Raw genomic sequence first — 12,566 nt, forward strand, 5'->3', positions numbered from 1 at the left:
TTGGAACAACGAGGCAGCAGGAGGACAGCTGCAGTTTAACAGCTTCAACTCACTGACAGGAAACAACATTAGAAACATCATCATCCTCAACTCATCTGCTGCACTGACACTGACACCTTCAACGGACACACCTTCAGTTTACCAACAGTTTGAATGTATGGAAACATCCTGTGAGTGAAAGTGTGTGTGAAGGTGTGTATGTGTGTGTTAGTATCAGGATCAGAGAACGACAGCTTTCCTCTGTTCCAGTCCAGATTCATTCTGATCCTCTGGAGCTTCTTCTGAACTGAAAAAGAAGTTTCAGCTGCTGGGTAGAATTTTTTATCTTCGAAGAACCCTATTGTCCATAATCCAGACAGTATGCTTCCCTTCCTCTGCTCAGACTCTGCCAACACACCCAGTTCCCACCCTGTACTGTCTCCAACTTCAACATCCCAGCTGTGAGTCCCTGAGTTAAAGCTCTCAGAGCCCAGGACAGAGCAGGAATGATCAAACCTCTCTGGATTATCAGGAAGCTGCTTCTCTCCTCCTCGTCTCACACTGGTCAGATCTTCAGACAGGATGAGTTCTGGATCAGCATTGTTTGGGTCCAGAATGAGATTGCTAGAACATATTAGTAGTCTGGCAGCTTGGAGGCGAGAACGACGTGATTTGTTCAGGCTGGTAAACAGGACATTACAATAATCTAAACACAATGACACAAATGTATGAACAGTTTTTTCCAGTTCAGCCGAGGAGATAATATGTCACAGTAGGGCTGGGCCATATTATATCTTTCACGGTAATACCGGTACAATGCTAGACTACGATAAGAAAATAAAATATCTCAATAGAATATGGGTAAAACGCGCATGCGCAGTGCCGAAAAAGCACGGCGGTAACGGAGAAGGAGAATGGGAAAAGCAGATTGTTGAGTGAAATGGATAAACCAGAAAAATGGTGTAACTTAACTGGTTTGGTGTTTGTCCGTCAGAGACACAACAAAGCACTTTTTTCTTTTGTAGAACATGCAAGCGGCCGTCGTTATTGCCGTATTTTTTGGACTAAGGTGCTCGTAAATCTGGGAGTAATCTGGGTCCAAAACTCCATCCACTTGAGGTCCCCTCCAGGTCCCAAAGTCAAACAAACACTGCAGCATCACTGAGAGTTAAAAAACTGTCTAAATTCTTCCATCTTTAATAAAACGATCAGCGTTGCTGCTTTACCAGGTGTAACTATGAAGTTTAACATCCAGGCATCTGTGAAAACAGAATTCATTACATTTAACGGAGTTAGAAGTTAGCTCCCTAGTGTTAAGGTTCAAAATATTGGGGATGGAGACAAGAGAAAAAACCACAATAACAACACTGGTCCGGTCGGGTCAAGTCAAACGATGATTTTAATGATCACACGCGTGGGAGATGGACACTGATGCAGACAGCCTCAGATCTCAAAATGGTGGAGCATTGCTCAAACTTTTATAGCCTCTGGTGCCTCCACCTTATCATAAAAGCCTAAACATTCACATGCTTTCTCTCACACGGCGCCTAAGCTACGACCTTGGCTCCCTGTTTATCTGCTCCTGCTGAGATGGGGCAGAAAACTCCAGCATGTTCTGTTCTCTTCTAATCAGACAAATAAGGCAATGACTTTCTGCGAACAGTATTTCTTATAACTCAGCAGTATAATGCATCATAAAACAATATCATTCATTCACAATAAGTCAACAGTTTAATATAATGCAAATCAGTTTAACTAATGCAATAGTTGTCAGCTTCTTCTAATTCAGGAGAATAATGCAAACTAAAACTACATAATAATTCATAATCTTTAATTAAGGGTATAACATGGCATAAAATAATATTATAATCTAATAATTCCCCCTGATGAGCTCATTAGAATAATGAGCTCACCAACACCCCATAATTCAGTGTGGCCGGGTTCATCTCTTTTCACTCTTGAGGTCCTTTGTCCCCCTGAGGGGCGAACCATATGTGAGATGACCTCTATGTTTGCACAATTCAGATGCAAGAAAAACTATTATTCCAACAATAGCGGGTACAGATGACACTCCCCAGTTCTCCCACAGCTTTATTTGGTGCTACCTTATACCCTTCAGACGTACTCAGACTAGAACCTCTGTCCAAGGAGCTTCTAGCCTTTATTTTATTGCTGCAGCTACCAGTGTCGTCCAGTTGGGTGATCCTCTGCTCTTCATTCTTCAACCTTAGGGGTTAGACAACCCTTCAGTCGTGGCACAGATCAGGGGATTATTCTGCCCCGATTTCAAACAACGATCTGTGTATCCTCCAGAAAAAGGAACAGGAAGGTGTCCCCCTTTTTGCCCAAAAGCCTCTTGAACTTCGTTGGTCTGGTGTTCCCGGATTTCCGCCAACCCCTTCATGGTTATTGCTGTGTTTATGGGATCCATCCTTTTGTGGTGACTAGCTGGAGCCCAAACGCCATGACCCTTGGACCCAGTTGATGTCTCGGCAGTCACTGTGTCTGTCTCTGCTGCCGAGGATCCTCGCATCTCTGTGACCTCGTCTGGTGTCTGTTCCTTTCTCTGTAAGAGACAGAAAACCAAAACACCTCTCTTCCTACCCCTAATAATCTAATGTTATTATCTACTGACCTTCTAATGATTCAGAATTGGTCTAAAACATTTCAGAATGTCCCAGGGACTTATTCTACTCATATCCTATGTGTGTGTAAGCATGTTTGCATTTAGCCCTCTGCACTCAAAGTCAATACCTGCAATATATCAGTCCGGACCATCACGCCAAACGAAGCTTCTGACCTTCAAAACACCAAGTGCCAACTCATTATAAGCACATTTGCAAGGTGTGTCTGAGAATTATTGAAACCACTCTTTTTAACAAAAGACAAAGAAATTAACAAATCTTCTAAACGCTATTCAGTTCATTTCAATGATTAATGCTTAAACATGGACGTGATGATCTATGCTTCTCACTGATTCTCTACAAAAGTCCGTCTTCTCGGACCGCTATTAGCTTAAGCTTTACCATACCTAAGGTATTAAAGACACAAATCAAGTTATAAAATGTTCAAATAATCCTTGTTTGATGTTAAAGGTCAACTTTCCCCCCCTTTTTTGACACATTCCAATGTGTCAAATCAACGGAGCTAGAACATTCAAAAAAGTTAGGCAGCTACAAAGTTTCCCAGACTCTTAAGGTGATCTGCGTGTAATGTTCTGACTCAGGTATTTAATATTTTAATAAAGGTCGTTTAATTAACTGCCACTATTTAAACTAAACTTAAAGACATAATTGAAGAAAAGATCTCAAGGAATAACATGATATCAGTGTTTTGTAAGCGCGTGCGGCCTTCTATGCTCGAAGCCTTTCCCCTCAATAGATCAGTCAGACATTCGCGCTGACTTTTAACCCTTATTAACTTGAGCACAACTCTACAATGAGCAACAAGTCGCAATATGTATAAAAATGATCATGGTTACACCTGCAATGAAAAATTATATCATTATCCTAACACCTGTAAATAGAAGATTCATCAGAGGTTATAACAATCACAGGAACACAGATGTTAGTATAAGGTCAAAAGCTTCAATAAATGATCATCGATGCAATGCTTGTTGCATGATTCTCATACAATAATAATGCTGATATTAAAATAACAGTAAAACCCCTTTTGTCCCGTTTCACTTGACACCTAAACGTTTATAAATGCCTCTTTTAAATTTTATTTCCCCCTGTTCTCCCCTTACTGACCACAGCAGGGGGATCTTAGTTTTGAATCAGCCATGAATCCAGCTCACCTGATTCATCAGTGAGCTCCACCATCACTGGCGTCTGCCAGGGTGGCGCTGCATACTCTTCCTTTAATGTCACTATTTTCAACCTGTTAATTAGAGTGCTTAAACCTGAAGTCGACTACGCCCACAACAAGTCAATACAGCTGTAAATGTGGCCAATTATCAATCTATTACCAATCAATAACAACAGATAACTTCTATTTTATGCATGCTTTTAATCAACCACTCACCCAGAGGATCTCCAATCCCAGGAAATTCCTTCTCCTCAGTCAATGAGTCTGTCCTCCTTCCATGCCCTGGTAACTGGTCCATCCAGAGCCATATGATCTCAAATATACATACAACAAGCCAAACCACACCTTGGTCACACCATCCCTTTTCCGCCCCGAAGATGTCCAATGCCATCCTAGTATGGACTGAAAGTGGCTTTAACGCTGACTGTCCTGACAATCCATCTTATAACATTTCCTGGTCAGATCTGCCAATCTCCGCCCCAGGGTTTTAAATATTTTGCAATTTTCATTAGTTTCTATGTTTTTTCTAGTTTTGCCTCCAGATTTTCAATTTTTTTTTTTTTTTTTTTTTTACCAGTTGGAATCAGTTTTTACCAATTCTTTGCTAGTTTAGTCTAGTTTTTATTTTCTGAAACTCCTTAGTTTCAGTTTAGTTTTAGTTGTGTTTTGCAAAAATTAAGTGTAACAAAATCTCAGTTCCATCATATCAGTCATGCTCTTCTGGTTATCCTTGGGTGTTGAGACTAATCACTGTTAACTCTTGCCGCACCAAGTGTTCCTAATTTTGGTTGAAGTGAATTGATAACCTTTTTGAAGGCGATTGTTTCACACATTTGTTTAGATGTCCCAGTCCTGTTATCTCGGGATACATCACGCTGCCTTATCTGGGGTTAGCTGTTTTCGGGGGATGCGGGTTGAGTGGGGGAGCTCTTCAAGGAGGGGGAGAGTGCTCCCCCTGATGAGGTCTTCTAGGTAAGCTAGGTTAACCTTCTTGTGTGAGCTTTTCAAGTGCACTTTAAGGTTTGTGGGATTTTTCGTGTCATAAATGTCCCTCAAGACCCCCTGATGGCCCAGTAATTCATTTTTGCGCACTGTAGTACACATTTAGTTTTTGCTTGTAGCTCTCATACTCTACTTGCCACTCCTCTAAGTCCTGATGTTTCTTAGAGAGGACAACAGTACCTTTAAAATTATATCACATGTGTGGGGGTGTGGCCTTGCCAATTGTTTTTCCCACCTTTTCAAAATGGCTGGCGTGCCCACAAGCACATTTTATGGAAGAAAGAAAGGTAAGCTTGATATTTACATTTAAAATGTTTTGTTAAACTCAGATTTTTATTTTATTCAAAAAATAAACATCTAGTAAATAATTTGAGGGGTCTTTAAGAATTAGGCTTATTTAGTTTCACAGAGAACATGACTAATTTATTAATGTGTGCTCTACACATTGGGACTTTATACTTATATTTATTTCACTGTTTCCTAGTAGACAACGGAGAAAATTCTTAACAGAATTATTGAGGGAGATTCAAACATAGATTTTTCAGAGGATGAGAGTCATGTGAGCCAGGTAGGAGAGGGTGAGAACCCAGGAGGAGCCACACAAAGATTATCGAGATGCAGTGGCAGATGTAATGGAGAAAAACACAGGGCCACCTGAAATCTGTCATCCTATCTGGTCCAAAACCAACATGTAGGAGAACCTGGAATTTTGATTTTGAGTTAAAAATAAAATATGGGTAAAATGCAGAAATGTTTTCCAGTAAAGTAAAAAATAAGAGTCGCAATTATAGTTGAATCCATGACACCTAATTGTTTCTACAAGATCACGTCGTTGCTAAAAGTTATCAGTGATCTCAATGTGTGAAAAGAACTCCCAGTATCTGGAGTTCAAGCTCCTCTTGGCTGAGAAACCCTGGGACAAACATGTGAACAAGACCTGAATAGTACCAGTAATGAAGAGTTCTCTCCAAAAATCAAGAAAAGGAAGCCCCAATCAGATGAGAGTGTAGCAAAATATGGTTCACTCCACTTGCCTGAAATGGTTAACAGTCCAAGGCATTTCAGTTGTAGAATGGTTGGGTGCAACAGTAAAACACATGTGAGATGTGGGAAGTGCCAAATGTTCCTTTGTGTCTCCAAATAAAAATAAAAAATCACAGTACTTCCTCAGATATCATAAATAAATTGACTTTTGTGAAATAGAAAGCCCAGTGCAATCACTTGTTCTTGAACCAATGGCTTACAGCTAGTGAAGTGTCAGTGACTTCTAAGTTGATCCCTGATCTACATTTTTTGATAATGTTATATAAATAAGTTTTAATATCCTGCTTACAAAAATTTCAGTGGAACGTGTAATCTTCTTAAATAGCTCTTGAATGTTGTTAGTTTCACATTCGTGATCAATGAACTCCCCTTGTGCACTGTAGTGCACATGTTGTAAAATTTAAATAAAATTAGTTAAAAACAATTTTGTTTTTGTATTGTGTTTATTTTACCGTCCCAACACTTGATTTATCTTAAAAAGAAAAAAGAAAAAGAAAAAGAAAAAATGAAAATACTTATCAATGCAACTAAACACATTCTGCTATAAATCCAGTTAATTTTAGTTAGTTTTGTGAACATTCAGTACAGTTTTAGTTAGTCTTCCTTTTTGTTTTGATTTTATTACCATTAACGCAAATTTTTTCCACTTCTAGTTTTCGTTATTTCATTTGTTGTCTTTAATAATAATAATCTTCTCTGCACCCTTGAATAAACATACTTAATATGATCAACATTTTTGCTGTGTATCAATTCACTTTTTTGATTCAAATGCTCCAGCCTTATGTGGTTTGTGACATGTGTTGATCTAAACCTCCACTCTGTCTCGAAATGTTTGAAGAATTTTTCAAGTTCGGGGTCAAATTTTGAGAATTTGACCATAAGTGAAAGTTATGGCGTTATCACCCCCTTTGGGGATTACCTTTTTCCAGTTTTGATGATATTCCTCCCCATTCTCTATTTTTTGCAAGTACCCCTCTTCGGTGGCGAGAAACTGTTGGTGTGATCAAGCGGGTGCTGTAAAAACAAAAGCTCAGGACAGAACAGTCACCAGTCATGTACTTCATTCAAAATTAGCATATGTCGAACTTCATATTGATCCTCTGAGTGTAATGGTACATTTTAATTTGCACTTCTCAAAACTGAAAACAATATTTTCTTTATTTTACTCCTGTTCTTGTGCAGCACCACCCCTCAGCACATGCCCCTGTTATTTTATCTTACTTTTAAATTGTTGACTACTTCAAGAAAGCGCCCAAAAGACGGGGACCAGTGTTTATCATTACATATCTCCATTTTGAGTGTGGCTGTCTATCATTCCCCTGTTATTCATAGACCTCGGTGGAGGGTTTTTTTTTTTTTTCGTTTTTTTTTTCTACCTCTATAAAATTAATTGACTTTTTACAGTGACCCACTATGGTTAATAATTACATGTTCAGTCATGAGTGGAATCAAACCTTTTCTTCACTTTAGCATTTAACATTCCCAACCATTTTATAATGATACATTAATCGAAACACAGCTATTAAAACACAATTTTCTCAATGCAAACATCAGTAACTCAAAATTAGCAACCAAAGGGTTCAGTCTGCAGTTCACACTCCTGTGAAGCTACAGCTCTTTAGTCTCTGTCATCCTTCTGTTCTTGCAAAAACAAAACAAAGCAAGACAAAACATCCACCCTTCTTTTACAGGCTGGGTGAATTGTCTGTGGACATTCAATAATCCTAAAGTCGGCACCGTTTTTGTCTCAGTATCAAGTCAGTTAAAACTTTTAGTCGTCAGTCCGTCACAGTCCAGTCACATGCATACATCCACACACATTCATACCAGATATTGCTGATAATGGAGTCTCACGCGCAACCTATTCGAGCCTCCATCACCAGCAAGATGACGTCATCATTTTAAAGGAAACAGTTCCTTGTTTGTTTTTCCTTCTTTGGACTGGATTGACTCGCTGCAATCCTCTTAGGCTTCAGGACTTCTCATTCGATCAGTGTCCCATATAAGTGAATTTTCTCCCAAGCTCATTATAATCATGGAGAAAAAAAAAATACTTTGCGACTGTTTTCTTTTTTTTTTTTTTTGCCTGTCCCATTTGGTTCTTTAGCCATCAGAATTGTTGTCTGAAGACCAACAAGGATACCCAATGGATTTACTTTGCCAAATGGATCTTCGTGGCATTGCCGTATTGGTCCATTTGGTCGATCTTTGTTTTTATTATTTATTATATTTTATTTTCAGATGTTACAGACGGGACAGACATGAGTGAGGGATAGGAAAGGGAGCTTTGCGACTGTTTTCAATAAGAATATTATATAGCACTTTAAAGTTCAATCTCTCAGGCCTGGATTAAAGAGCTGATTTGTTAAATCAGGAACTCACAAAATACCAAAATATCCCCACCGGTGGATCACACCTCTCTGATTTTCTTATCTCAGTGCACTGTAACAAAAGCAAAAACAAACATAACCAATAAAACACTCATATAATAACAGATACTGGGGCCCATTGGAAACATGTCCAAAGATCAAACCCTCTTTCTCTATGTTAGAGAAAGAGAACAATCCAAACCTCACTGATAGAATCAACCTAGTGTCAAACAAAACCCAAAAATCAACCAAAACTTCACACACTATATTGTGTAGGCATACAGGCGCCGTAACTCCTTTTTGCACTGACAAAAACATGTTGGATTAACTTAATTCAATAGTGGACACTGGTTGCACACAAATGCTTTGCTTTGACAGAAGCTTAAACAGCTAAGTTAAATCAACACAACCTTTTCATATTCTCTCCGAACTAAAACTCACACCATTCACTCATCATTTTCACTCTGTACCACTGCTCCTTATCAGGCAGTGTGAAGCACAGTACACAATTCAGTGGAGGCCTTAAGCCATAAATAGACATCATGCACAGATATTATTTTCACAACCAAACTGCTTTAGACCCTGTCCCCTAAATCTACACAAATTGAAAAATTAAAAAGGGTAAATTTAACTAAGAAGGAATAAAATATAAATTAAGGTTAAAAATGAAATAACTGTACAACAGACTGGGAAAGAATAAGATAAAATATATAAATTAAATTGAAAATAAAATAACTGTACAACAAAATACACAATATAGAACTATATAAGAATGTATCAACAAAATACACAAGAAGTATAAATAAATATATACACAATAACAGCAGCAGTGATTTAAGTGATGAAGTGAAAACAAAGTCCAGAATGTCCAGTGTGTGTGTAAGAACTATATGTGTGGGTCAGTACTGTGTGGTGGTGTGATTGTGATTGAGAGACCGTATCGCCTGCGGGAAGAAGCTCCTCCTCAGTCTCTCTGTGTTGGTCTTCAGGGAGCGGAATCGCTTTCCTGACCTCAACAGAGAGAACAGTCTGTTGTTGGGATGGCTGAGGTCCTTCACGATCTTCCTGGCCTTGGTCCAGCACCGCCTGCTGTAGATTGAGTGCAGGTCAGGGAGCTCGGAGCGGATGGTGCGCTCAGCTGACCGCACAACCCTCTGTAGAGCTCGTCTGTCCTGCATGGTGCTGTTCCCGAACCAGGTTAAGATGTTTCCCGCCAGGATGCTCTCTATGGTGCACGAGTAAAAGTTCCTGAGCACCTTGGAGGGCAGTTGGAAGTCTCTCAAGCGTCTGAGGTGGTAGAGACGCTGACGGGCCTTTTTCACCACGGAGTTGATGTGACAGGACCATGACAGGTCCTGCGTGATGTGAACTCCGAGGTATTTGAAGCTGTCCACTCTCTCCACTGGGCACTCGTTGATGACAGGGGTCTGGTAGTTCCTCTCCTGCTTAGTGCTGAAGTCCACTATCAGCTCCTTTGTCTTACTGACGTTTAGAAGGAGGTTGTTCCTCTGGCACCAGTTCTCCAGATTCCTAATCTCCTTCAGGTAGGCCGTCTCGTTGTTATCAGAGATCAGGCCCACCACGACGGTGTCGTCAGCAAACTTGATGATGGTGGTGGAGCTGGTAGTGGCCACGCAGTCATATGTGTACAGAGAGTACAGCAGGGGGCTCAGAACACACCCCTGGGGGGCTCCAGTGCTGAGAGTGGTGGAGGCTGAGACATGTCCGCCCATCCTTACTGCCTGTGGTCTGCCAGTTAGGAAGTTGGAGATCCACTGACACATAGATGAGCTGAGTCCCAGATGCTCCAGCTTGGTGGTGAGTGTGGAGGGAATTATGGTGTTAAATGCAGAGCTGTAGTCTATGAAGAGCATTTTAACATAATTCCCCCTTCTAGTGTCCAAGTGAGTGAGTGATGTGTGGAGGAGATGAGAGATGGCATCGTCTGTGGAACGATTTGGACGGTAAGCGAACTGTAGTGGGTCCAGTGTGTCTGGTAGTGAAGAAATGATGAAGTCTCTGACCAGGCATTCAAAGCACTTCATCACTACTGAGGTGAGGGCTACAGGGCGATAGTCATTGAGAGAAGCAGGGTGGGGTTTCTTCGGGACAGGAACAATGATGGACTCTTTGAAGCATGTGGGGATCACCGACTGAGATAAAGAGATGTTGAATATCTCAGTGAACACAGGAGCTAGCTGGTATGCGCAGTCTCTTAGGATACGACCTGGGATGCCGTCTGGTCCTGCTGCTTTCCTGGTGTTCACTCTTTTGAAGGCTCTCCTTACTTCATGCTCGGAGATGACGAGCACGTTTCCGGTGCACGTGTGTGTGTCATTTCTCACTCCATCAACGAGTGCATAGGTGCATATGTGTGTTTCTCTTCATTCTGAGTCAGTGCATGTGGATGGGTGTGTTTGTTTGGGTGTTTGTGTTCATCACTTTCCTGTTCTGGTGTTCTGGGTAAACCACGGCCTGAAGCGTGCCCTGGGGTCCTGCCCTCCTCCTTAACTTGACCCTTTCGCTTCTGTAGCTCCTTCAGGGTTTTGATACGCAGCTCAATCGTCTGGATGTCAGTGTCAAGCTCCAGTCTACGCTGCTGCTCCAGCTCTTCCTCTGTTTCTCCCAGCCAAGTCAAGATTTTGTTCAGGTCAAAGTTCAGCTGCTGTCACTGCTGCTCGTTCTGCTTTATTCTCATCTCCTTGCTGAGGTCCTGAGCCTGATTTCAAGTCGTGTGTCTGGGACTCCAAGCCTGATGGGTTCGATAATCAGCCAGCTCCTCCTGAGCCATGCTCAGTTTCTGCTCTGATGCCTTGAGCTCTCACTGAGGGGCAGAAACCTCACAATCTTTTCCGTCCACTTCAGATTGAAGTCCATCGATGTTTTCCTTGCTTTGCTCCACGGCCTTTTGCGGCTTTGCTGTTCCGCTCTTCTCAGAGGTCAGCTCCTGGCCGAGCCCCGACACCTGTGCCTTCAGCTTATTTTCTCCTGGTGCTTTTCTTCATTCTGAGGTGCCTCCTGACCTCAGTTACTCCTCCTGTCTCTGGCACGCCCTTTTTGCTGTCCGATGGTCATTGTTGGTCCGTCACTGTCCTGCACAGTTTTAATGCAGAGTGGTTACGGTCAGCATTGTTTTGCTCGGCCTCACTTTTCATCTGGGCTTAATGGGCGTCTCGTCACAGCTCTGTCAGCTGAAGCTGTCTTTTTCCATATGGCAAGAGTGTGAAGAGTGTGTGAGAGGGGTGTGTCCGATCAGGCACAATGCTGGTGGCTTTGCGAATGCCTCGTTTTCCAAATCCAGATGTGTATTTGTCACGTACACAGCAACAGAGAGAACAGTCTGTTGTTGGGATGGCTGAGGTCCTTCACGATCTTCCTGGTCTCGGTCCAGCACCGCCTGCTGTAGATTGAGTGCAGGTCAGGGTGCTCGGAGCGGATGGTGCACTCAGCTGATCGCACAACCCTCTGTAGAGCTCGTCTGTCCGGCATGGTGCTGTTCCTGAACCAGACAGTGATACAGCTGCTCAGTATGCTCTCGATAGTTCCTCTATGGAAGGTGGTCAGAATCGGTGGTGGGAGCCAGGCCTTTCTCAGTCTTCTCAAAAAGAAGAGACGCTGACGGAAATCTCCCCGTGTAGTGAAACGGGCCTTGGATTTAACTCTCTCCGTCTCTGCTGCATGAGATCGTTTTCCTGCAGCACTGTTGACATTTTCAGGTTGTTGTTGTGGGTCCAGCTGCTGTAGCATTTTGGTCAGGGTCACATCACAGATGGTAAAAAAGAGAGCAACGATGGTAGGGGGGAGAGCAGGAGTCCAGGGTCAGCTTGGCTTCCCGGGCCGACAAAGCAGCCTGTAATCAAGCATAAAGAGAAAAAACAAAACAAACACAAAACAAAAACGAACGAACAGGAAAATGATGTTATTGGAAGAAAAAAAAAAAAAAAGAAAAAAAAGAAAAAAAAGAAAATGATGTTATTTTGGCTGCATTATTCAGAGAGGGGAGAAACAACGGGACCAGGCCCTGTGTCAGCCTTCTCTCCCCCTTTTTTTGTTTTTTCTCACCATATAATCCACTCATGACCCACCAAGCTGACAGGACATCACAGGTACATGTTAAAATTCTTAAGATCGTGTTTAAAAGCACAAAAATTGGAATTTTCTTTCATCTGGTAATCACTTGTATTAATCAATCAGCAGAAAACATGTCACAATTTGACTTTTCTAACCACTAAATTTGTCGTGTCTTTTTTTTTTTTTTTTTTTGAAGTTAAGTTGTTGTCCTGCAACCCAGAGAGTTTATTTGTTAGTAGTGGATAAACTTTATTATTTAACGGCGGATGTATGTTAAGTTTCACTGCTTTA

At 41.5% G+C, this 12,566-nt stretch overlaps 1 protein-coding gene across 1 annotated transcript in view; it reads right to left on the reverse strand.

Moving 5' to 3' along the window:
- Positions 1-12,566, reverse strand: part of LOC147333890 (nuclear factor 7, brain-like) — a 42,343-nt gene continuing 29,777 nt past the window's right edge. The window contains exon 4 of the mRNA XM_086271170.1: positions 1-304. Coding sequence (XP_086127296.1) covers positions 87-304 — 218 coding nt within the window. The 3' untranslated portion in view covers positions 1-86. The remainder of the gene's footprint in view (positions 305-12,566) is intronic.

Source organism: Aulonocara sp. 'chitande type north' Nkhata Bay, linkage group LG3 (assembly GCF_057382095.1).
Source record: "Aulonocara sp. 'chitande type north' Nkhata Bay isolate Kocher_YH1m ecotype deep benthic linkage group LG3, A_spYH_male_GT1.1, whole genome shotgun sequence".
Lineage (NCBI taxonomy): Eukaryota > Metazoa > Chordata > Actinopteri > Cichliformes > Cichlidae > Aulonocara > Aulonocara sp. 'chitande type north' Nkhata Bay.